This window comes from Leptopilina heterotoma, unplaced genomic scaffold (genome assembly GCF_015476425.1).
Source record: "Leptopilina heterotoma isolate Lh14 unplaced genomic scaffold, ASM1547642v1 Lhet_47, whole genome shotgun sequence".
NCBI classification, from domain to species: Eukaryota; Metazoa; Arthropoda; class Insecta; order Hymenoptera; family Figitidae; genus Leptopilina; species Leptopilina heterotoma.
The window spans coordinates 3,071,687-3,098,267 of NW_025111098.1; the positions used below are offsets into that span (position 1 = coordinate 3,071,687).

The following is a 26,581-nucleotide window of genomic DNA, read 5'->3' on the forward strand; positions in this document are numbered from 1 at the left end:
TGTTTAATTTCTTAGTGATCTGTTTCCTTACTTTAAAATATGTAGTTTTAAATTTTAATGCCTGTAAACATTAGATAACAAATTGTAATAATATTGAAAACTTTCAAATGGCATCGCATTTGTTAGTTATGACAACTCGCGTTGTTAATAATCTTAGAAATATAAATCAACTGGGGTAAGTGTCTCTTTTCAAATTACTCATTTCTCTTTGTAAAAAAGTCAAGTTTTGAATGAATATTTGACATGAAATAAAAAGAAAAATAATCCTTATATTAGTTGTTTTATTGTTGTTTTATTTTCAAAAAGTACCTTATAGAGCTTTAGATTATGATAATACTACATATTAAAATTAAAATTAAACAAATCTTTTCTAAAACTATTAATAGGTTTTTAGTTCTTTTATAATTAACAAAACAAAATGTCCACTAACTGTAATAGTTGACAAGTGTTACTTTAGTAGAAATGCTTTCATGAAACAATATGGTTAAATAATCATCATATATGAATTAAAGTTTCAATTGATTTGTTAATTCTATAATAAATATAAATTCGATTTCACAGACATTATTTTTATTACCTAACTTCCTTAGATAAATAAGAAATAGTTATACATATATATATATAGATATATATATTTTGAAATCAGCCAATGGAGAATTTATTAGTACATAACCATGTTACTCGGTTAAATTTAAACAAAGAATATTGCTATATTAATCATTGTTGCAAGAAAAATTCTTCGTGAATTTGATTAATAATAATTTTCTTTTTGATAATGAGAATAATTGTTATTTAGAAAAGAAAATCTCTTAAACAAGTTTGGAAGAAGGATTAATGAAAAATAAGTATTTGGATATTTTTTTAGCATTCTAAAAAAATGACAAAACTTTGAATGACTGTTCTTTTCTTCGCAGATTGTACAAACACTTGTCCACAAGTAATTTGCGCTACACTTTAAATGCTGAGGAAAATGCAAAATTGAAAGAACCTGAGCAAAAAGATCCTAAAATTGTTTTGCAAGATCCACTTGAACTGCAACAGCAAGAAGCTCTACATGGATACATTACAGTTACCACTGAAGAGAATGTTGGTATTGTTTCTGGAGTTCCCGAGGAACACATTAAGAATCGAACAGTTCGAATTTATCAGCCAGCAAAGAATGCTATGCAGTCTGGTACAAACAACACGAATTTTTGGCAAATTGAATTTGAGACTCGTGAACGATGGGAGAACCCTCTAATGGGATGGACTTCAACGTAAGTTTCATTAGACACATTTTGTGTATTAGTTTAGAAAAATAAATTTTGTTATTAAATCAGAACAAATGGTGTTCATAACGTGTGCACTACCTGAAGAAGTATTTCAGTTTCATATTGATGCGAGAATGTCATGAAAATTTGTAAAATTTAATTAATTCTATTTTTTTTTTTTAAAAACTCCCAGTTCAATTATGTCCACTCGCAGTGGTTTGACTCCCAAAACTAGACTTTAAAAAATGTTTCAAATAGTGTTATTCAACGATGTGAAAAAGATTATTTCTGCTTCATGGGCATTCACGCCCGCATCAAGTAAAAAAATCATACCGTCACTGTTTATTAATGCCCGATTAAAAAGTTGATTAATGGCTAAGGTCAGATCGACTGATCACTGTTGGTTGGTCGAGGATTTAATCACTCATAATCGCCTTAATTTATTTTAAATAAGTCAAAGTATTTCGTTTTTTCAGGGGAGATCCTATGTCAAACGTTAAAGTCGATTTTGAGACGAAAGAAGAAGCCATGCAGCATTGTAAAAAAATGGGTTGGCAATTTTCTGTACAAAAGTCATCTGATGATCAGCCAAAGCAACGTACATACGGTACAAATTTTTCTTGGAACAGAAGAACCAGAGTAACTACAAAATAAACCCTAAAAAAGTTTAAATCAATTATAGAACTGTAAATGATCTTATGAATATTTAAATAAAGTTTTGAGTGTGTCACTATTAAGTATTTAATTGATGAATTTTTTAAATGTTATTTATAAATATTAATAAATAATTTATTTTATTGTTTAAAATTTTAGTTTGAATTTTATCTCATTTCTTTTGAATATACTTATTTTGAAACAACCAAAATGTTTGCATTTTTTAATTATCCAAAATTATTGTTGTGTAAAGTGTCTTAAATTTTTCCAAGTTTGTCTCCTTATTAATTTTCACTCCCGGCAGATTTCGTATGATAATTAATTGTATCACTTTACTTTTTTATTGCAACTTGAAATAAAAAATCATTTATATGTTTTCTTCTATGCCATCTGTAACTTAATTATTAATAATGAAATGAAAAGTTGAAGTAATTAAATGAAAACTTGTATTTTCTTTCAATAAAATTACAGGCACTTAATAACAATTATCGTATTCTATTATATTTTCCTTGAAACTACAAACACATTGTCACATTGTTATTTTCATCAGACAACTATATATTATATATTTGAATTTCAAATTGTATTGACTTAAGGCTTCTGGATGTGAATCTTTAATTACTTTATGTCATTGGACATAATGCTTTAAACGAATCTAATTTGTATTAAATCAGTCTCTTTGGTTTTTCAAACTTCCAGGCGTCACAATTTTCTGCATCACTGATAAAGCATTTATATTAAATAGAGTTCCAATTGAGTATTTATTCGTGACGAAGAGATGCTTCTGAAATGCGTGCTCGAGGATCAATATCTCCGTCACATATGTATTTGCCTGAAAAATTAAAAAGAGAACTAAACTAGGAACTAAGGTGGGAAGAAGTTATTAAGAAAATTAATTTTAAGAAAAGTAAAGAATACTATCCAAATATTGTAATTGAGCCTCTTTTCAAACTTAAAAATTAATTAATTTTTTGCGAAATTTATTCTTGGCTTGAAGAGAAAGTTCCACTCAATATCTCGGAAAATAAACGACGCGTAATGAAAATTGTACAAACCTGAGACGAATCTACGCTTTACCAAACTGAGTCTATACCCAGGCCCCACAAGCTCGAAATCTACACCCGACAAAGTAGTGCCTTCGCAATTAAATTGTATATGTATTGTCCCTTGAGACCCCGGTCCGTTCTCCAAGTCCACTCGCGCCTTCAACGATCCAACGCCATTTCCTTCGCTGTACTGTGACAATTCCGTAAACTTCCACAGCAGACGATTTGTTCCTGACACCCATTGAGCGGTAGGCTTACTTTGGTAGCTTTTGAAACCCCCTTCAATTGGGATTGCGACTTGCAGATTCAGTAGAGGGCTAGGCGATGCCATCGCTCGACTATTATATTTGTAGTCAATCTAGAAACGTATAAAGAAATAAATCTCGCGATTCAATCTGCGTATAGAAAGAAAGACTCGACCCTATTATTTGTTATTATTGGTGCTTGGGCCTGTTAAGATCAAACAGTTCAATTGAATCGTAGTGGGTATGATGTATTTTTCGGTTCTTTCAATCAAATAAACACGCGTCCTTCTACGACCCAGCAATTCAATTGTCATCTAATTGGTAAAGCGTGGAGATTACATTATTTTTTTAGACAATAAAAAGAAAATTTCACGAATTGCAGTATTATTGCAGTATTTCGAATTTCAAATATTTATAAAAGTCCCTCACTTCATTTCTTATTGAAAGCATCAAATTTCAACTTTTTTTTCACCTTTTTACATTCTTGTGCTTTCAACGAGTTTCAACGAGTGATATACATTATAATTATAATAAATTGCATACCTTAAGATCTGTATGATTTTGCTCACACTTCCAGTAAGAAACTACATGAAATGGGCAAGAAGTGGCTCCTTCTCTTGCTTTTACTTGATATTTTAAAATGTCCACATTAAAGTATGATGCTGTTGGATTTTGTTCTGCTTGCTTTCTTAGTAACGTAGTTAAGGCACTCATGTTAAATTCAAATAACATACTTTCAACACTTGCTTGTGTTACATCCCTGCAATGAAAATAAAAATTATTTTAAAGAGTTCGATAATGGGACGCATGAATGAGCCCTACAACATGAATTTTAATCAGCTGAATATTAATTTGCAAGAAAGCCATTTTAAGCAAATTAAGCAAATTTCAATTTGTCAAACATTTCATTTTATCAAAATAATATCAGTGTGTAATTTAAATTTATATGTGACCTGCTAAGTTAGAAGGGACCTTACGCCCAAAATCAAGTTTTCGAGAAAAACGTTCTCGTTATTCGGGGGTTTCTGGGGTCGCTGATTACGAATTTGCCATCAGTTTTCAAAATTCAAAATCTGATGTCAGATTTGTAATCAACAACCCTAAAACCTTTATATGTATGTACAAAGTTTCATAAAAAGTCATCAACTTTTTAGTTTTAATGTCCGCCATATTGGATCCGACATTTTGAATTTTAGAAATCTGATACAAGATTCGTAAATAGCATCCGCGATGCGGATGAAAAGAGCATATCTTTTTCTATAAGAATCACCGAAAAAGTGAAAATTGATTGTTTTCTCTTTTAACTTACCAGGTCACATGTAAAAATGTATTTATATTATTAGACAAATACAAGCTTGTTTTGTCTCCTTGGTACACTCCTTGCACACTCGAGGACATCATGTTTAAAAGGGTAAAAAATAATTCGTATTAAAAGTTACTTACTTATTTATAAGTTGAGAATTAGGTAAAACTTTTTCCAATCTGTCACTGTTTTTTATACGAAATACCAGCTTTGCAGGACTTGGATTGTTGGTTAGTACGGTTAAAATTCCAGCAGGAAACGATAGCATCATATCACCGCTTAGTTTTACTTGACAGAGAGTTTCATTCGGACCTTTGAAGTAGGAGTGCACTATTTCGTGAAACGCCACTGCCAACGGAATGGTGTCAGCCAGGCCGATTGTCAGGGGCGAAGGCCCTCTCGAGGTGCCTATTCCAACCCCCGAAGCACGAAACTCTAAACTCGCTATGCTGTCTGCTCTTGAAATCGTGGCTGGAGAAATCCTTCCTCTGTTGGACTGACTTTCGCCCCTGCGCGAAGGTGGTCTGGGAATATTTATGGTTCCAGTCGGCGTAGAAGAGGAAGAGGAGGAAGATTGCTTTTGAGGCAAGTCAGCAGCTATATTGCCAACTTCCGAAAATAAGTCTCCATCTATACGAAAACAAGAGTCACTCTTACATTACGCGACACCTTTCTTTGCGATAGATTTTAGAATTTTTAAAATGAGCAGCATCAACATACCTTGAAATTTTGATGTCATTACTTGAGAGTCGAGTTGTGGTACTAACGGCGATGTTAGAAGCGGAGGACTTTGAAGAGGTGCATACGGGTGACTGGTAATTGGAGTTGAAGCACTAGACGGTATGCCGGACAAATTGGACAAATTTAAACCAAGCAAGTCTGAACTCGGTGTGCCTGATAACTGTTGTAGGACGGATTGCGACCTCTTCATGTGATAATCAGAATCAGAATGTAAATCTCTTCGAACCTAATGAAAAGTATATTTTAATACAATTGACAAGTGCTTCTCGCTTGGAAATAGTTGAAGAAAGAATTGGGAAAATGTGCTCACCATGGTTGCTGACATTAACGAGAGACTTTCCACTGTAGCTCGAAGTTCATCAACACTAGCACTAATAGGAGTGTTTCCATTGCTTAAAGGTTTTATTTCCACGTGGAATATCTTCTTGTCTCTTTCATCATCTGAGTCTGAATCAGAACTCGAATAAAAACATCTTTCACTGTCCCAGGAATCAGCTTTAGGCTTTATGCAAAATCCATCCTCGTCTACCTCAGGTGTAGGCGTTTCAGACTTTCTTCCTTCCTCTTTGTCGTCTCTAGAAAGGGATGTCAAATGCTGTTTTTATAAAGTCAAAAGTGTATATTGGGATTTTAGTTTCTATTTTTCATCAATTGAAGGGAATAATAGAATGAGTAAAAAATATATCAATTTTTATTAATGCATTAAATAGTTAAATGTTTCTGAAACATAGAAACTAAAATCTCTATAAATATATATTTATGTTAAAAAACTTGATTTAAGGTGGGTATTAGTCGCGCAGCTGGCTCTGGCCAAAAGTTTACCGGGCCGCTTACTAGAGTGGGGCAGTGAGAGTGAGAGAGACAGCTCAACTCCCCACTCTATTCGTTCATATAAAAGTTCATATAATTTAATTTTTTTTTAACTTTCTGTCAATACCCGTGTAGAAATTGCCATATTTATGAAACACCTTCTGTTTGAAACACCCAAGTCTGGCCAGACTTGGGCCCGATCTGGGAAGGTGTTTCATGCCATGTCAAAAGATCTGGCCCCGATTTGGGCCATGGTTGAATTTCTACACGGGTATATAATTATAGTTTGGTGCGGTCAAAAAATGTCATGTTTTTTTTATTCTTTGAAACGGTCAAAATTAATGAAATTGGTCTCATTCTGTAGATAAATACTTGAGGAATAAGTATGGAAAATTTGAAAAAATCTGACGAAAACCATTTTACGCGACTAATACCTTAAGCGAGATAATAAACAAAAAGTAGATTTGTTGACGAAATAAAAATGAATATAGTTATTAGAGTTTGGATTGTTTTTCAACAAGATTCTATTCTACACACTTTCAATGTAAAATCGTGAAAGCCTTAAACCACGACAAGCTTAGATTAAACATGTTAAGGAAAGTTGTGACTTGACAAGTACAAATGCCAAAACTTGCTGCTACTAAAACCTGTTTCTCTCTTCTCTATGAGCCAAAACTAAGTGAAAACCAAAAGTCCTACTACTTACACTTGTTGTATTGTGTTAGTGATAACTTAGAATTACTTTAAAGCATAAAAATTAGTCTCTGTTTTGGTGACGGAAGCTTAGGTTTTTACTTGTGAAGAAGGCGAAATTAATTTAAGAAAAGGGAACTGATGAGAAAGAAATAAAAAAAGAAATTGAAATTGTGCATTAGTAACAGAAGCAATAGAGACCGACGCTTGCGGACATCGGAAGCACTAGTAGTTTAAAAATCTAGTGACGAACTTACAGATCAGACTTCTCATCCTTGTTACTAGTTACATCAATAGATTCTTTTTTCTTTTTCGCTTTCTTTTCCTTCCGTTTTTCACGTCGGCTTCGAAGAAAACCTGTAAGCGGATAATTTCTAAAAATCTTTATATGGTTAGAACATGTTTTTACCTTTTTATGTTTTTACAAAGGAAATACATATTAAGAAATCGTGTCTGATGAATAAGTCCCAAAATTCATTAGTTTAACTAATTTGGCTCGCTCAAAATTCTCCTATCATCCACAAGAAGGTCTAGCTTATACAAATCTATTAAGAGCTTTTAATAAACTTGATCACAGTTTACTGCTGGATAAACTCTTTACTTTTGATAAGATCTGTTTGACAAATTTGTCAAATAGATCTAATCAAGTTCAATAAGGTAGACATTTTTCAGATACTTTTTCCTGGCATCTTGTGTTCCCTAAGACTAATTTGTTTCCACTTTTGTTTTCGACTTATATAAATAATGTTTTCATGTTCTCAGGGTGCTAGTCTTCTTCGTGCTGAAGACTGTATGCTAGGGTTAGGCTTTTAAAGTTCAGGAATATATTGTGAGGCTACTTTATAAAGAAATAAAACTACAAAAACATTAAGAGAATGGAAAGGTTTGAAAAAAATTAAAATTGTTAAAAAATTTGCACGTATTAAAAGACAAACAGAAAACATAATTTTTTATGTACAATTAAAACTAAATGATAAAATAGCTATGCATATTTTTTTCGCTATATATTTAAAACTAAACAAGGTAAAGAATTTATATTAAGATCAATTGACAAGATATGTCGTGCTTAAATCAGTAACAAGTAAAAAACATAACAAATAGAATCGGTCTCAAAGTTTACATAAATTTTTAAATAAAACTAGAAACCAATTACTTTGATGTTGTATTAATGAGTTTATAAAAACGATTGTGCCTAAAATTTACTTACCAGCAACTCCTGTTTCAGCATTAGTGCCTTTGGATATTTCTTTCAATGGCTCCGGATTTTTCACATCTTCCGAAGATTGGCCCACAATCTCTGCTAAACTTGTCATTACTTCTTCATATTCTATTAATCCTAATGATATAAGAATATAAAAAAGTATAAAGAATATTACAAACTGAAATTCAATTTCCATACTTTTTGAAAAATAAGTAAAGGGAATTTTCCCTTTTCTCACTTTTCCTTACCTGGTTTTTCAAAACCGGTGCATTTACTTTGAACAAACTGCTGCAACAATTCTTCGACTGTTAAGTCAAGGCAATGATTTTTAAAATCTGCGTGTACTCGACCAACTTCTTCATGATTTGTTTGTAAAACGTCCATGTATATTGCCAAAAATTCCTTCATCTGTTTCAAATGCATTTCTTCTATTACTTGGAATCGCTGGACAAGAAAAAATGTATATTATTATTAACATTTCCTTTTCTATACCAAACGACTCTTACAAGTAAACCTACTCAAGTATCAGTGACCGTTTTGGCTGAAACTTGGCACATGCTTAGAACTCGGAAAAATAAAAGAAACGTATTTTTTGTTATCGACAAAGAAGACGATTTATGGGTTGAAACAACAACCCCTTTTGTTGCTAAAAAGCTAAAATTTCACACTATTTGTAGCTAATTTTTTCACTTAAATACAGTCAATTTTCACAACAAAATTTAAAAATAAATAATAAATCCGAATTTGTCAGAATCGTATTTTTGAAGGAATGCGCATAACAACGGAAAATAAATGGCTAGTTTAAATAAATACTCACTTTGCAAGCTTGACTTATTTTGCTTTCAAAGTCATTTCTAATAATGCTATATTTTTCAACGAAAGTTTTATAGTCATCTTGAGCTTTCTTAAACTTTACTTCAGCTTTCTCTAGCTCACGTTGACTTGCATTATCTTTCTTCAACTTTTCTAATTCAAAGCCGCGTTGAAAACAAATGTCTCTAGCCTTTTGTAATGTAACGGTAACATTCTGTATGCTTTGAACAATTTCAATGGTTGATGCTTCCTCTTCCTTCACCTATAAGAAATCCTTTTTATTCCACAGATGTTAACAGGGAATTCAAACATTTATTTGTTACAACGCTTGATAGAAGCATGTCTAACCATGGTCAATAAAAATATTATTATATAATAGACAGGGGATTCAAGTGAGTAAAATTTAATTAAATTGCCGCAGTTTGCAACTTTAGTAAATACAATAGAACATTTGTGAGGTATACCGTTTTATGCTTTTTATGGAGTTCATCAGAATATTTAGATACATCTTTAATGAGCTCGCTGACTTTTTGTGCCATTTGGAAATGTAATCCTGCTAGCTTTTCAAGAACAGCCTTCAAAGATACCCACACTGGTGTAAATGTCCCTTGCACAGAATTGCTACCGCTAACTTGTTTTGCCAATTTGCTAAACAGTTTGTAATTGTTGTCTTCAATAGTTGAACGCTCCCGAAAAAAGTCAGCCAACTCCTTACTTGCGACAACACCATGCTTCATATTATGATACAGAACATCAAATCCATTATTTTTTTCGCCCTGTAAAAGTAAATTTTTAATTGCACCCTCAAAGTTTACAGTAATGTCCGCCCACAGCTTCATTAGTCGTAAAAAATTTTCAAAATTTACAATGTCGGATCAAGAAAAGCGGACGAGTTTTTTTTACATCATCTATTTAGATGATGCTGATGACCCGTGAATTACGATTGTAAATCTTATCTTATCTTATCTTATCTTATCGAGTTTCAGAAAATCGCTCGTTCGCCTACTGTTGCTTAATAACCCCAACAGAGACTTTACTTGCCCCGATTCCTGACCAATATTCAGCCCCATCTTTCAATAGCTCCTCTAACCAAACACGGCATTACTGGAAGGATAAAGTTCTTATAACGGGATTTAAATTCAGGCTGAGCTGTAGATGACTCATCTGCTCGTGGTGTTATGTTGCAGAATGAGTATAACCTCAATATCGAAGAATATGCTAGAGGTGAACTTAATGAAGATCCTTGCCCGGCTGAAATTCTCTGTACAAGCGTATGTTAAAGATCACCAGTTGCGAAAATTAAGACAGTGAAAACATACATGAAACCACAGATAATTTACTAGTTTGTGTACATGTTTCTGTATATTCCTCTGCCTACTCTTCTTCTTCTTCTTCTTCTTCTTCTTCTTCTTCTTCTTCTTCTTCTTCTTCTTCTTCTTCTTCTTCTTCTTCTTCTTCTTCTTCTTCTTCTTCTTCTTCTTCTTCTTCTTCTTCTTCTTCTTCTTCTTCTTCTTCTTCTCTTCTTCTTCTTCTCTTCTTCTTCTTCTTCTTCTTCTTCTCTTCTTCTTCTTCTTCTTCTTCTTCTTCTTCTTCTTCTTCTTCTTCTTCTTCTTCTTCTTCTTCTTCTTCTTCTTCTTCTTCTTCTTCTTCTTCTTCTTCTTCTTCTTCTTCTTCTTCTTCTTCTTCTTCTTCTTCTTCTTCTTCTTCTTCTTCTTCTTCTTCTTCTTCTTCTTCTTCTTCTTCTTCTTCTTCTTCTTCTTCTTCTTCTTCTTCTTCTTCTTCTTCTTCTTCTTCTTCTTCTTCTTCTCTTCTTCTTCTTCTTTCTTCTTCTTCTTCTTCTTCTTCTTCTTCTTCTTCTTCTTCTTCTTCTTCTTTTCTTCTTCTTCTTCTTCTTCTTCTTCTTCTTCTTCTTCTTCTTCTTCTTCTTCTTCTTCTTCTTCTTCTTCTTCTTCTTCTTCTTCTTCTTCTTCTTCTTCTTCTTCTTCTTCTTCTTCTTCTTCTTCTTCTCTTCTTCTTCTCTTCTTCTTCTTCTTCTTCTTCTTCTTCTTCTTCTTCTTCTTCTTCTTCTTCTCTTCTTCTTCTTTCTTTCTTCTTCTTCTTCTTCTTCTTCTTCTTCTTCTTCTTCTTCTTCTTCTTCAACTCCAATAATTTGGAAATTTTTTTTCAGGTCTAAAATCGTCTATTTGGACGCCTGGTAGGGACTATGGAAAGTACATTTAAAAGCGCTAGAGTGAGGATAAGTCACCGTAGGCAGAGGGATATAAAGAAAAACAACTTTTTAAACAAAATTCAAGAAGCCTTCAAAATTTTAAAATAATGTTGTTTCAGATGAAGAAACTATATAGTAGCTTGAAACAGGTACTTAGCTATTGATACGAATTGGGATTTATTACATAAGTAGTTAATAACTTTAGTTGAGTTATTTAGTAGTGTCATTTGGGGTAAATGTAAACAGTTGATGTTTGATATTGATGACAATATTTTAACCTCAGCTCACCTGTAAGAGGTTCTGAGTATTGTCAATATTTTATTTTATTAATTGCCAATGCTGTACATATATCAAGTTATCTCTTAATACAGAAAAGATTAAAGACCAAAATTTCAGTTTTAGTATTTTGATCTTAAAAAATTGGATAGTTTATCCAATTTTGATGACTGCGGAAAGTAATTTTTTTGCTGCAATGTCTATTTTTCTTAGGGATTGTTACTTTTAAGTTGGATAATTGTTACATTTCTTAATTAAAAAAGATAAATACAATTATTTTCCATACCTATGGAATGTTTGCTTAGGTTTTATATTTATCAGTAATAAAATTTATAAATAATAAAACAGGGTATCTACTAAATTTCATTCTTCAAATTTCCGGTTTTTTCCCGGTTAGGGAAGACCGGGGCGTAATGAATAATTGTAATTTATTTAAAAACCGTAAATCGAAATAATTTCGCTGGATTCACAAGTTATTGTACTTAGTATGCTGCAAGTGGAGCTCTGCATTGCTCCAGGAAAACTGTTGTAGAATAAAAAGTAAGAGTCATATCGGGACGTTTGTAGTCTTAAAAGAAAGCTGAGATACCAGAGTAACTTTTCTGGGAGATAAACATTCAATTAGAACAAAAATGTCCGAGTAAAACAACAAAGAGTGGAAAGTTAGCCATTACGCCCCGGTCTCCCCTAATGGTATGTAAAATCTGATTTATAAAAATATTATATGACAAATCCTATATTAAATAAATAATTGATTAAGGCTATAAATGATTATCTATCGAAGACACTAACTTATAAAAGAATTCCTTTTCCTAATGCAACTTGAGTTTTATAAACATAATTTATTTTATATAATTTGGCACCACATGGAACTTAATAATAATTTCCCCAAAAGATAACAAATTTTGTAAAAGTTCGATAGATATTCACAAATATAATTTATTTCCCGGTTATATTAGTAGACACTAGAGGTGTGCAAAAAGCTCGAATAGCATGGTCGAGCTCGAGCCGGGCTCGATACTCGAGCCAGGCTCGAGTTTTAAGGCGCTAGCACAGCTCCTACTGCCTGCCTGCCTGCCTGCAGGTTGACATGGTAACACATAAGAGTAAGAGAGTCAGAAAATTCAAATTAAATGTTTTTTCTCTCTCACTCTTATGGCGCCTGCCTGCGCAGGCAGGCAGGCAGTGAGGTGAGAGTGTACCTTTAGTTACTCAAAAATATTTGAGTGCTCGAAAAATTCAAGTGCTCAAAATTATTTTAGGTTTAATACTGCACGTGTCGGATGGAATTTGGTTCAAGTTCGGATTTCTTCTGCTCAGCTCTACTAGAAAAACGAAAAGCTTGAAATACTCGATCGAGCTTTTTGCACAACTCTAGTAGACACCCTGTAAAAGTTTAATTTTCAAAATTTCTGGTCAACATATTGTTTCTATAATTTTGAAAATCTGGTATCAGAATTATAATCATCAACCTGAAAACCCCCCCGAGTAAGGAGTTTCAGACTAATTTGTCTGTTTATTAGCTGAAACCTGCTTGGCACGTGATGGCACTGAGAGCCCGCCTACTTCATGACGTGCATACACGAACCGCCTGAAAAAGGGTTAAGTTTTACGATAGTCCTTTATGCTATAAATGCTATATTTTTCTATCCGTGTACGTGTACCAATTTTTACTAAAACACGTTAAAATGTTTACAAGATCACCAAAAAGTTCACCAAAAAAGGAACGTTCAAATGAATGAAATTTTTTTATTTCTTCAAACTAAATTTTTATTACGTACTAGTTTTGCGTTACTAACAGTTTCCCCACTACACCTAAACTTACAGTAATATTGGCAATATTGCTCCAAGTTTAGTTGCTTTAGTGTTGCAAAAAATTTCGTATAACACTCGTGCGTAAATCAGATTATACGAATGTGACTTGCATCCCTCGCCTTCTGCTCGAGCTGCAGTTTTATTCTATTTAATTCCGAAAATTCCCTCCTAATTTCTATACCCTCAAATTGAACAGAATATGCGAAAAATATTAACTTTTTTCCTTCTATGTCAAAATTCAACTTGTATTCCATCTGTGGAATATATTTCGTAAATTTTTAATTCTAAAAACTCTGTTAAACAATGTATAAAAATAGATGACTCTGACTCCCATTTAGGGAATACATTTATACTTAGTATCTTTTAATGCCAAACAATTCCTTCTAGAAAAAGTAACGTTGAATATTTTCTATTCCCAAACTGGAATAGATTTAAGATCTTTTAAATACCTCTTAACGCTGAAATGAAGAAATTTTAGTTCATATTTTGTCTCAAGTCAATTAAAATGAATAGAAATTTACAATTTACAAATTTATATTCTATCGGGGGATTAAAGAAGAGGGAATTTCTGGGATTTAATAAAATTAACTTTTTAATTTCCATTCTATTCCAAGAGAAACTGGCTTTAAGTGACGAGAAATTGGTAAATTAAACTCTTTATCTTCTGCTGACTGCACCTCAGCCAAACTTTTGACAATTGACAATGCAAATTTTAAATTAAAATTACAGTTAGAAAAATTAAGTTGAATTGAAATAAATTCTACCCTAACAGCATTCAGATATATTTAAAAATATTCCACATACTGAAAATTATAATATCTCTCTAATCTTTTATCACATAACAATCATAATCATAACACATCATAACGAGGAAATGTGTATAAGTAAATAAATAACAAACAAAAAAGTTTTAAAACCTTTAGGATTAATTATTTGAAATGATGAAAAAATATTTTCAAAATTGTGAAAAAAATCACTAGTCAACGATCAGCTGATAAAAATTTATGTTTTGAACGATTGACAATTTCTTCGCATGCTTTAGAATGTGGAATTACATAAAATTAGAAAAAATTAGAAAAACATAATTTTTGATTTTTAAATATTTTTGAGATTCTTTTGAAACTAAAATTTTCCAAATTTATGTGAATTTAAAATCATAAAACTGACCCCCTTCGGCAAGATCCCCCGGAAAGTGTTTCCTGTAGATTAGTAATTCATTATTTCATTAAAAAATTATCGGATTTCTGACGAAATCTCCAGAGGACGGTTTCTGGGTAATCTATTCAAGTGGGCGTAAAATGTTGTCGACTTGAAATAATATAGATTACAAAATTCGTTCAACTTGAAATTTTTCAGAATTCATTGGTAAGTCAAATTCGTAGTTAAATTTTCATGATTTCAAGATTTATTTTCCGATAGTCGAATATGCAGAAAATTAAATACATGAATGGACTGTTAAAAATTGCAAAAGGCTCGATTTATGAGTAACTATCATTTTATCGTCTCACATTACATTTGTTTCCATTATCTACGGAGTGTAAATTCAGAAATGATAGCAATTTTTACGTAATAACAATAAAGGTTTGTGAGATAATTTACAAAAAGTCTAACAAATATGAAGGTGCATAAATTATAATATTGCATAAGTTGGAGGAGAAACCTTTGAATCTACAAGTTGTATTTATTGTAATTATTAAAGTAACGGTTTGTTGATTTAATTAAAATATGTCTACCAATGGGTACAATAATAATAATAATAATAATAATAATAATAATAATAATAATAATAATAATAATTTACAAGTGCTTCACTTGCAACTAATTGCGTTTCAAGTATAGTTTCTACAGTTGGATGGAAAAAATAAATGGTAGAAATGATGCACCTGCTGTAATTTAGGTTAAAGAGATGACCAATAATGCAATAGACAATGTACATACCCAGAAATAATCAACGAAATCCACAGTCATGGTGATCTGGTGATTCAAATCATATTTTGCTTATTTTCAAATTAGTAATCCAACGTCTTTCATATGTGACAATAGTGTGTGTTTATAACTATCATCTCTCATCCAGACAAATTAAGCATAATAATGATTAATGATAAATGTAAAACAAGCAAATCTCTATAGTTCTTCTTTTAAAATATCGAAAATTCAATCAAACACTTAAAGTTAATAAAATTATGTATTTTCAGAGCTAACATTTTCTTTTTAAAAATAAGTCTTATAATCAAAGGCCTCCGCAAACATATGTCGATGTCTTATTCTCATTAAGAACTGCTATTGCTATCCATAACAGGCTCTGTCAACTTGACTTGTTTTCATTGTAAAAAGACAGTTGTTGACTTTAAGGATCTCACAAGTGGTGCTGGTGAGTATCAATAGGACCAAAGCAGAAGAGATCATTTGGTTGTTGGGAGTGTCGGGTCTCGGGTCGGAGGCCAGCGCAGAATGTATTCGTGAGACATTCCCGAACCGAGCCAATGCATGTCTACAATAAAACGGACATTTGTGTCCTTTTCTGTCACATGCGATTTCATGTACTTCTATCCTTGTTACACTCATTGTTCAACGCAAAATGCGGCGTTAAGGTGCCGTCCCATGAAGACGTGAAGCGTGAAAGCGGAAAACGTTTAAGCAATAAGAATTCTCCTCTATTCAAAACATTTCCATATTTAATGGTGGAGTCCCGTGCAGGCCCGTGTGAGGGTGGAGTCCCATGACAGCGTTTTGCGTTGCGTCCGTCGTAATGGGAGAGAAAAAGACGCAAATATACGTTTGCTGCATTCTCTCTTATTACAACGCAACGCAAAATGCTGCCATGGGACTCCACCCTGAGCATTACGATTCGTTCAAGAGTGCTGTTGTGGACTCAACCTAACAGAAGGTTCTTATATGCAAAAGAAAATAAATAACAGAAGGTGTCTGTAACCTTTTCTTTCGCATGCCCTGTTCCCGTATCCGTGTTCATTCTGCGTTGACCTTATACGCCTACAGGATTATGGGAAAGCACCTTGAACGAAAGTATGTGAAAACTGCCTTAAGCTGTCTACCACCCTAAAAGTCATTTCACAGGGCAACTAATTGCCTGTTTTTTTGGCAACTCATGAAATCGCACCTTTATTGTTATGGCTTTCGCACGTGTCTGTCAAACTGACAAAGCGGGAAACAAAGCTGACCGAATACACTCGATTAAATCTGTGTTTTTAGATTTATATAAGTCCCTCATCCAAGCATTTCGATTTGCTAATATTAATTTCGATGACAAGAGATTAATGAATTTTTCACGAAACTGAAATGGAGGAAGAATCTGTTGACAGACATCCCTGGGCTAATTTAACCACAATAGCCAAGTTTGATGAAGGTAATTGCAATCTATTGTTTCTTTATTTTTAGACTAACCTCAATGATTTTTAATTTCAAAGCATATTATGCTATAGCATTACTTAAAAAAATACTTTGTCTGAAAAGAGATCTTGGTTTTTTACCATCAGACTGCATTTATTCGTTCATGTGTATGGCGTCAAAAATTATTAAAAGTAATGGTGTTACATCATAATGTATTTCAAATTTTCAGTTCCTAAGAATTCTTTTTCTCTGCAACTTTTTTTTCTTCATAAGATAACAAAAAATAAAATTTCAATTCTTGTCTATGACGAGTTGAAATTGAAACATAACCTCACTTACTATTTCAAGTATAAAAATGTTATTGTAGTTTTTAAATGATTCTAATAAAGGCTTATAAATAACAAACTTAGTTTTTTAATGAATTTCATTGTTCCAAAATGCTTGTCTAGTGTAAGGTCTGCAAAGTTATAAAGTCAAATAATATATGAGAAAACCTTTAAAATAGCAACTTATCAATATTATCAATAAATAAATATATGCCAAAATAATTAGTTAAAATACCAATTTTATTAATTTTGATACTTTAATCAAACTTTTTTAAAAAGTTGATAAATACAATAGTGTGTACCCAAAGTTTATGACCCTACAGCACACTTCTCGGTTATTCACAGTTCTAATTTTAATTTTTCAATGAAATATTAAAATACGTTAATTTTAAGGTGAAGATCATTGGACAACAAAGTGCGTGGATAATTCATCAAAATTGAAGTCTCAAAATTACGTTGTGGATCAAATTTCCTCTGCTACAAGTTTGCTTATAGAGTCATTATTGCAGCAATTATGTACAATGTTGGAAAAATGTCCATCGCGCAGAAAAAGGCTATACTTTGGTAAGATTATATTTAATCAAATACTTTTGTCCTCATGGCATATATGTTTTACTGTGCTTTTACTTCGGGCATTATTTTATTGAGCTTGAAATTAATACAACAGATGTACAATAATTAAGCTTCTGGAAGTTTCTATAGTTCTACGAACTATATAATTCTCAGGAATTTTTTTTTACTTTTATCAAAAAATTAATTAACAAGAAAATTGTTTATGTTGGCATTGTTTCATTATTTCTGCATATTTTAGAAAACATAAAATGAAACTTAAAATAAATTTAATACAATATTACTGTTTCAACTTAGAAAGTAGTGTAAAAGAAATGTCTATTTAAGATCCGAAGTGACGGGAAGTGAAAAGGACGTCCAAAAGACGTACTTTAGACGTCCTTTTTGATGTCTTTTGGACATTTGTTAGACGTCTTTTTGATGACTCCGAGACATTACCATCATTGTCCCCGAATGTCCGCGGACAAAAAGGGACGTCTTTTAGACGTGCATATGCCCCTTAAATAATAAAATGTTAATATAACGATTTCAGGTAATACAAACAAAATAAATATGCAAAATAAAAATATCCATGTTCAATTTCTGTTGGTCGCAATTAAGTGTAGTATACTGAAAAAAAATGTAATTGAATTGAGAAAATTCTATTTGGTTCAAGTAATTAGCGGAACTGAATAGGGACGAGTAAATTATGGTTTTGGATCAAGCGCAAGATTTTCTTGGCATAGAATATTTAGTAGAAGAGTATAAGTTTTTGATCCAAGGAAATATGGAATTTGACCAAAAAATTAATCAACATGTAAGAAATTAACAACATGTAAGCATTATCCATGTTCGTCGCGAGCCTTTTTATTGTCAAAAACTATACAACATTTACTAATTCAATGCATTTGCCCAAAAACATGCACTGACATTTATAATGATATCTCGCGAACCGAATAAGATTTTTTAATGTTTTTGGTCCTAAATATTATAAGCTTTCGAATGGTACATTTGTTAATTTTCTGACATTTGTATTTACAAAGAAATCGTGATTTGAAGATTGGTATGTTTTTGGGCTATGCGCATGGAGCCGTACCGACAATTTCCGCCAAATACAACACATGTACTTTGAAAGAAAATTGTCTATGGTCACCAAATACTGAATTATTAATTCAAGAACTCTGTCAATGCTAATAAATACTTGGCACAAGAAAATAAATTGAGATTGCTTCAAGTAAATGCATCTACTTGATTCAATTACATTTTTGCTTCCTCATAAAGGAAGCCTTATAGTGATGTCGATTTCCGAATTTTTTAGAACCAATTATTTTTACAAATTTTCAAGTGTAGTATACATAATTCGTCGAGAGGAACAAATGTCCGGATGTATGTGTGTATTTGTTTGTGTGTGTGTGTGTGTGTGTGTCACCGATTCTTGTGGGCAAATTTTCTCTTACACGTCTTGACGGATTTTGATAAAATTTTGTAGGTGTATTACGGTCACGAATACCAAAAATCAGACAAAAGGATTTTCAAAAATATCTAAAAAAAAAATTTTTTTTAACAATTTTTTAATTTTTGAAAAAATTAATTTTTGGATTTTTTGAAATAACTTTTTTCTATATTAAAATTTTTATTAATTCTTGTCAAAATTGCATTCCTGACATAAAAACGAATCGATTCATGTATATAAAGTATATATTTTATCAAAATTTATAGAATTAATAAATATTTTAAATTTTCACAAAAAATTGAAATTTTGTATTTTTTGACATTTTGTCTTAACACTTTAAAATAATTATTCTAAAATAAAAAATTAAACAATTGGTATATATTATATTGAGGAAGCTTAATGATCATGAAATGAACAACTTGTTTTCAATGTAGTGGGCAGACCTGAGACGCTCACTAATTTTTGATCCGTGCGTAGGGTGAGTTCTTATTCCTGAGTAGTGTTGCAATAGAGAAACTCACACCTGTCATAAATGAAAAAGACCAAATTTACATATTCTTTAAAACTTGTCAAACAACTTATGACTTGGAAATATTTTCAGCAATTTGCAATAAGCTGCACGAGATGAAATTGATTGACAACTCTTACCATATATCAGATTTTGAAATGATAAGAAACCATTATCAACAAGCATTATATCATTTGGTGTCTGCAGCTCGTGTATCGATACATAAAGAACCTATTTTAGATATATCTAGGTATTTATAATTTTTGGAATTATTTTGACTTGATTAGTAGACACTACTCTACTTGGATTTGCGAATAAATAGGAACTTAGTTTTTCTAAACGGATTTTTCGTGCTGGGCATGAATCCGAGGTCTAAAACTTCCTTTCCTAATGCGTCACGTACACTTCTGCTAAAAGGGGTTGAAACCCTTAAAAATAGCCTTTTCGGACAAGCACACTCTTTAGAACTTTACTAATATAAAAAATAGAAGGCTGAACCGTGCTTTTTCAAATTCACTAAATTTTAATTTTTTCACCCCCTACTCTAAGGAAGCATGCGGTCAATATCTATAGTTTTTAACTGTCGGCCTGATGGGAAGTTTTGCACAGCGTTTATTCGTGTTCAGCACGAAAAATCCATTTCGAAACACTAGGTCTCGTTTTATTCGTAGAAGAAAGTTGTAATTTGTGTACCAGTGTTAACGTGAGTTTGTTTTTTGTCATTAGTTGTTACATAAATGATTGGAGTCGATATCACCAAGAATTTCAAGAAATATGTTTTATTAGTTCCGGTGGATTTGGAAACGTTTTCAGAGCGCTCAACCGTTTGGATGGAATTGAATATGCAATTAAAAAGATAGTTGTTAAATCTCACAGAGTTAAATCTGTCATGCAATACTTGGCGGAAGTTAAAACACTCGCGAGAATGAATCATACCAACATAGTTCCATATAAAGCTGCATGGATTGAGCCTAGCCTAGAGCCAACGCCAATTAAATGTTTATCACAAACCAATCATGACAGAGACAGTCACAGTTCTGATGTAGAACTCTCCAGTTCGGACAGTAAAGTGCACCAAAGTCAAGATGTTGGCAGTAAAGAATTAAAATCAAATTCACTTTATACGAAGCAAGTAATCGTAAACGGTTTGTATCCATTCATTTTTAATGACTTCGATTTTAATCCCGGAAGCGGAAATTGGGATTTGTTCATGACTTTTAAGCCAAACTCAAATTAAGACAACTCATTGTCATCTCACTTTCTTAGGACGTCAAATAACGAAAAATCGATTTACCCCAGGGACCGATTCTGAAACGAAATTAAATTAAAAGTGTACGTTCAATTCAGTTTCGTGTCGACTGGAAACTATAGTCGGAAAAACTTAAACATTTAGTGTCAGTCAAAAAAGTATTAAAAAATGAAATATTTCTAGCTTAGCCATCTATCAGAACACCCAATCTTATATACCAACTATTTTTTCGTTTCTACAGAACGAATTTCAAGTTAGGAGTACTCTCATTTGCTTGGAACATTTCAAAACTGACATCATGAGTTTTGCAAATCAGATTTCATATTCGTAATCAGACACACCGATTCATAAAAGACTATCAATTGTATAGAAAATGTTCGCTATATTGAACTTTCAAAATCTGACTTTAGATTCGTAATTATTTATTGAGTTTAGAAATATGCGCTTAAAAATTTACAATACTCGTAGGAATGTGTGCCTCTGTAGGTATACGTTCAAGTCAGATTATTATATATATATACTATTAAGTCATGGCTCATTTCATCACATTACCGTTTACTCTGATTCATTCGAAATTTATTCCGTTTTTTCATTTTAAAATTTACAGCATTTCTTTATAATTTTAGGTCAATCAGAATTTAAAGAAGAAGTTCATTCTAACAGTGTTTCATTTAGACACGAAATTGAAGATTTAAATTTAAAACACAGCTATTGTAAACAGGATGAAGTAGAAGATTTAGATCTTCTCAGTAACACAGAGGAGAGTGATTCACGTGGCGAATTAAATAAGCATAACCAATTATGCCAGTACAATAAGAAGGTAATCTTTTCCTTGCTTAAAACAGACATTGCGAGAAAATGTCGGATAATATATCAAAAATTATCCAAATAAAAAACAAAGATTGACAATGTAAAAAGTGATGAATAGAAAAGCGAACTCACTTTTTCAATCGAAACACTCAGATTTTGGGGAGACTGGGGCCAAAACTGTAATTTTCATTACCTTTTGAACGGAAATAGTTGCAGGGTTTAAAATTTGACTATAGAAAGGTCTTCTCATTCTAAATAAATCTCCGTGGTTCTTCATTTTTATTGTATATGTTACGGGCAATGTTCAATAGCCGGGCACTGTCGACATTGCCCTGGTTTGTTTCGGGCAATGTTAGAAAATATCCATATTACTCGGTTGTACCGGGCAATGTCGACATTGCCCGGTCCGACTTGGGCAATGTCTATCTAACGTATAATATCATAATGTAAACAAGGTTTATATTCTTAAGTTTTCAATCAACTTTCGAAGGTAAATAACTCATTAATATAAACGAAATTTATACTGATAAGTTTGCATTTTGCTGTCAGTAGTTATTGACGTGCGCGATCATGGAAATTTCAAATGAAAAACTTCGTTTTGAAAATTATTTAAAAGAAGTACATTGTAAAAAACGCGCTGATAATAGTTTTGGCCTTTCTTCGGTGGCATATGATGAGTGTGTACAAAAAGTAGAACTTTTAAAATAAAAAAAAAAAAATAAAAAAACGGGATGTGCCCAAAACAAGTGCAAATGCTTTAAAAATAACAAACTATGTAATTTTAAGTGTCACAGTAGTTTGTCCTGCACAAACAAATAAGTATAAAAATTTTTGTTCCTCATCAAATAAAAAATCTTGAATTATATCAAACTCATTTGTCATAATTTCTACTGATATCGACATTGCCCAAGTCGGACTGGGCAATGTCTACAATGACCGGGCATTATCGGATTTTTATAGGTATTGTCAAAAAAAACCAGGGCAATGTCGACAGTGCCCGGGCATTGTCGGACATTGCCTGGCTCTTGAACATTGCCCGTAACATATACATAACGTGTATTAGTGTGTTGTGACCTAGCTTGCCGTCACGGGATGCTTTTCTGAAAAACATTCTTTTGTGCACTTATTGTAACGGTCACTTCTTTAGTCATTCACATTCAATCTAGATTGACAATGTAACTTTTTAGTAAATTTTTCAATTTGATTATTGATTAAACGTGAAAATCCACGGGAACCTTTGCGCCCGCCTAGTCTTAACCCAGTAAACGAAAACTAATTGAAATGAATTAAAAAGAATTCACAAAGAGCTTTCGTGAATCCCGCTTTGTGACAAATACGAATTGGAGCCATGATGCAATTTTCCTGAATTCGTGAAACTGTATTGAACTTCCGAACCTTCTATCCGTACCAATTCACTGGACAAGTTTTGAGCCTTTAATTTTTTTCAATTCGTTAGCACGAATTCAATGCATTCCTTGGCCATTTCTTTCGAATGCGAATTCGTTTGGACAAATTGGTACATATTGAATTAAATTCAATTGAATATACAAAGAGCTTGAGTGAATCCCGCTTTGTGACAAATACGAATTGGAGCCTACCAAAAATGTTAATTCGTTTCAATTCATTTGAAATATCATTTTGAGCACTTAAGTGCTCAAAATGACATACTTTTTTTGCAGGTAGGACAGAAAATTTTCGTTTTTTCGGAAAAATATCCCGTGCTCCCCCTTGTTAGTAAGATTTATTATGCACGTTAGTATTATATAAAATTGACTATAATCTTTTGACAGAGGCAACAGTGTTCAATCCTTTACATTCAAATGGGGTTATGTGACAAAACTTTAAGAGAATGGATGGATGAAAGAGTGTCTTCAACACCTCAGCCTGTAATTACAGAAATTGTTAAACAAATTTTAAATGGTTTGGAATACATCCATACACTTAACATAGTTCATCATGATATTAAGGTAACATCAAATATTTGGAGGGAGGATCCTGTTGCGGTGATTAGAATCAATCCAAATTTCTTTCTATAATTATACATATTTCCTTCTTTCAACTTTTAAAACATTCTTCTTTAAAATAGTAAAATGACGAATTTAAAGAGCATTCTTTTTTAAAGAATAAGTTCACCAGCAGTTCACCAGCTACAATTTTGAGTTTAAAATAGAAAACCGAAACTTTCCTTAAAGTAGACATTTTAAAGAAATAGATGAAAAAGACTCCACTCTACTAAAAATAAAATCACAAAACGACAGAAATTTAGTCAGAATCTCTGATGATTTTAGGCTGCATTTGTTACGATTGCAGCCAGAGAACGTCAGGCTAGAGTCATATTTAATCAGAAAGCTTCAAAAGTAGTCAGGTTTTTTATACAAAGTCGACACCCTTTTTTACCTGGAAAAAGGTCAACTGACCGTCATAGAATTGAAGGGAAATCTTTTTATTTGTTTATATTCATATTTATTTAAACATTATACTTGTTTTTCATCGACTTAGAATTCATCTAACAATATGCTCTTATTATGTATGCAATATATCCTTTAGAACTTAAATTCAAAAATGATATCCTTTTTTATTTATCAATTACGGTTTTCGAGATACGTTACAGTTTTCTTAAAAAAATGTTTTTTATAATAAATTTTAGATATTTGTAATTGTGGAGATTTCTAGATTTTGAATTTATATTCATTTTACTTAAAATTTTAAAATTGCAAAACTTTTGAGCAATAAAAATTAGGTTAGAGACCCGAACCTCGTAACAATAGACCCGCAATTCTATTGTGAAAAAAGGGCTACGCACAAATTTCAAGTTTTAACGGTACTTTACATTTACCGGCTATATTTCGGTGATGGGCTGTAAATAAAAAAAAGATTTCAATGCTCAATAATCGCAATCCATAAACATCAGGATTCAACAGGAGCATAAAAAATCCTTTAGTCAGAATTAACCAAAAGCTTCAGGAAACATCAAAGTAGTCACAAAACATCAAAATTTCTGACGTTTTCTCTTTATTCCTGATTTTATTTTTAGCAGGGCAGCATGCCCATCAATTAGAAAAATCTTGTCTAAAGAAAACGCGTTTGAAAATTTGGGAACACTATTTATTTTTACTGTACTTGTTCATAATTAAAAACCACTGTCACTTATTAAAAAATTATTCTAGACGTACATATATATGTCGCCTTCACGAAATTCAATAAGAAAAAGTAGATTTTTTGGAATCCCGCCATGGAAACCTTCTCTTAATAATAATATACATAAAAAAAGTTTGAAATTATAAAAGAGTGTGTTCTTTATTATAGCCAAGTAATATATTCATTTCTTCTTCTGGAAAACTTCATATACAACTTGGTGATTTTGGTTTAGCGTGTCCTTTACAAAGTGAAAGTAATCATTCTGAACTTGGAACGCCCATGTATGCCGCTCCTGAACAACTAAAGGGGGAATGCAATCCAAAGGTACTTTCAAAACCCTGACAAATGCAAATACTCTTAAGAATAAATTGAATAGTCTAGTGTTAGTTATTGTTATGTGCATTATTCTGAAGTGAAGCTTTGCTTGTTGTAGAGCGACATGTACAGTTTGGGAATTGTTTTGATTGAATTATTACTTCCAATGCAAACTTTTATGGAATTTAGTCGCATTGTCGATTCTGTAAAATCCGGAAATATACCAATAAAACTCACTACAGCATATCCAAAATGGGTAAGTTGGAGATAATTAAAATATAGAAACTTAAAATAATTACAAAGCGCTCAAAATTTTGTTTCAGGCAGTGATTGTAAGTAATCTTCTTCAAAAGGATTCAACAAAACGTCCTTCCACCAGCGAATTGCTCGATGAATTACAAACAGATCAGGAATCAGTTATTACTGAACTGAAACAGGAAAATAAAGAAAAGGGTCTTCTTATTAATGAACTTCAAGAAAAAGTACTTGCTCTGGAAAGTGAAGTTAGTAGACTGAAATTATTATTGAATACGTCCAAGATTTAATTCTAAGAGATCTTTGACAATAAAAGACATTATTTAATAAAACATTGAATTTAACATTATTTAAGTCAAATATTTTTTAAAAGACATTTTTCTTTTTTATAATATAAAAGATTTTAGATCATTATTTAAATGGTTATATTGTATTAGTTGTGAATAAAATATTTATTTTATCGCTGTAAGTATAAAATGACACATTGACTATTGAAAAGTCATCGCAATCATTAGCACTTGACAATCTGTAAATAATTTAAAACTGTTTTCCATTTTAGTGTTTCTGTATTTTTATAATATAATAAAACTTGGATGTTAATATATTATCCATTTCTAATTTTATAAAAGCAGACCTCATTAAATAATAGTGAATAGGCTGAAACATAATTTAAATATGGATTCAAATAATTTATTAATATTCAATATATTATTCGAAAAATAGGAAAGATCCCGTTAGTAGTCAAAAGTTTGACTGTTTTTTTAGATTAATATCGTTTGTAATTAAAAATGAAAAACACTTAATTTCTTGAAAACTTTGAAAACAAAAGACACAAAATTCATTTTTTTTAGAAAAATCTTTATTTATGTAAATTGAATTATTTAATTAGCCTACTCTTGCTATCCCTGGATGTACGCACAAAAAAGATTATACACATAACTTATAAAGTATATGATTTAAAAAGGCTATTTATATTTACAAAGTATGCTAATTACTTTCTTTATACATTGTAGAAAAAACAGGTCAGCAAAATTTTAACAACATCATTATGTTGAAATACAATATTATAACTGATTTTTATAGGATTTCCTGCGTAGAATCCGAATTCGACATAATTGAAAATATTGGACTGGTTCTAGTTTTTGAGCCATTTTGATTCCTAGATGCTCTCTCAGACCAAAAATAAAAAATTTGGGTCTCTAACACTTCTGGTTGATACTTGAACAAAAGAAAAACACTTTTTATCTACCAATGGGTAGATTCCAAATGAGCATGAACAATCAAGAATAAAAAAACTTAGAATTAAACAAGAAACCGAAAAAGTGACGTAACACGTAAAATTATTATACAGGAATCGTACAAGCATGATTATAAAAGCTGTTTTTATTTGTCTGCACTGAATATTAAGTAATCTAAAATTTTTAAGGTCAAATTCAGATTCTATATAAGTACTACAAAAATAATCTATAAGATTTTGGTCAACACCATTTTGTTAGCCAGTGTAATATGTTCGTATTTTTGCATTTTTAAAAAACTTGGGAAAAATTGTCATGGTTCGATAAATAAGAATTTAC

The 26,581-nt window shown here is 31.7% G+C and overlaps 3 protein-coding genes across 6 annotated transcripts; 2 read left to right on the plus strand and 1 right to left on the minus strand.

Annotated features, from left to right (window-relative positions):
- Positions 1–15: 15 nt before the first annotated feature.
- LOC122507544 (NADH dehydrogenase [ubiquinone] iron-sulfur protein 4, mitochondrial) lies at positions 16–1,995 on the plus strand. The gene is made up of 3 exons (XM_043620329.1): positions 16–175; positions 915–1,256; positions 1,727–1,995. Exons 1-3 carry the CDS (start codon positions 108–110, stop codon positions 1,902–1,904), a joined length of 588 nt encoding a protein of 195 aa, XP_043476264.1. The 5' UTR covers positions 16–107; the 3' UTR covers positions 1,905–1,995.
- A 338-nt stretch (positions 1,996–2,333) lies between these two features.
- LOC122507541 (F-BAR domain only protein 2) lies at positions 2,334–15,335 on the minus strand. Of its 3 annotated transcripts, XM_043620320.1 has the most exons (12): positions 14,995–15,335; positions 9,221–9,532; positions 8,761–9,018; positions 8,192–8,387; positions 7,950–8,078; positions 7,000–7,099; positions 5,550–5,814; positions 5,219–5,465; positions 4,639–5,128; positions 3,739–3,955; positions 2,960–3,308; positions 2,334–2,736 (listed from the first exon to the last, which is right to left on the minus strand). In XM_043620320.1, exons 1-12 carry the CDS (start codon positions 15,022–15,024, stop codon positions 2,666–2,668), a joined length of 2,664 nt encoding a protein of 887 aa, XP_043476255.1. In that variant the 5' UTR covers positions 15,025–15,335; the 3' UTR covers positions 2,334–2,665. The 3 variants fall into 3 exon arrangements, with proteins under 3 accessions (XP_043476255.1, XP_043476256.1, XP_043476257.1); XM_043620321.1 differs by lacking the exon at positions 9,221–9,532 and having other exon boundaries at positions 14,995–15,334; XM_043620322.1 differs by lacking the exons at positions 8,761–9,018; positions 9,221–9,532 and having other exon boundaries at positions 14,995–15,331.
- Positions 15,336–16,170: 835 nt separating this feature from the next.
- On the plus strand, positions 16,171–25,614 carry LOC122507531 (eukaryotic translation initiation factor 2-alpha kinase 1-like). Of its 2 annotated transcripts, none has more exons than XM_043620293.1 (9): positions 16,171–16,420; positions 17,124–17,294; positions 19,334–19,490; positions 19,967–20,385; positions 21,116–21,309; positions 23,090–23,266; positions 24,606–24,761; positions 24,871–25,008; positions 25,076–25,614. In XM_043620293.1, the coding sequence occupies exons 1-9, from the start codon at positions 16,354–16,356 to the stop codon at positions 25,295–25,297; spliced, it is 1,701 nt and encodes a 566-aa protein (XP_043476228.1). In that variant the 5' UTR covers positions 16,171–16,353; the 3' UTR covers positions 25,298–25,614. The 2 variants fall into 2 exon arrangements, with proteins under 2 accessions (XP_043476228.1, XP_043476230.1); XM_043620295.1 differs by having other exon boundaries at positions 25,080–25,194.
- The last annotated feature ends 967 nt before the right edge of the window (positions 25,615–26,581 follow it).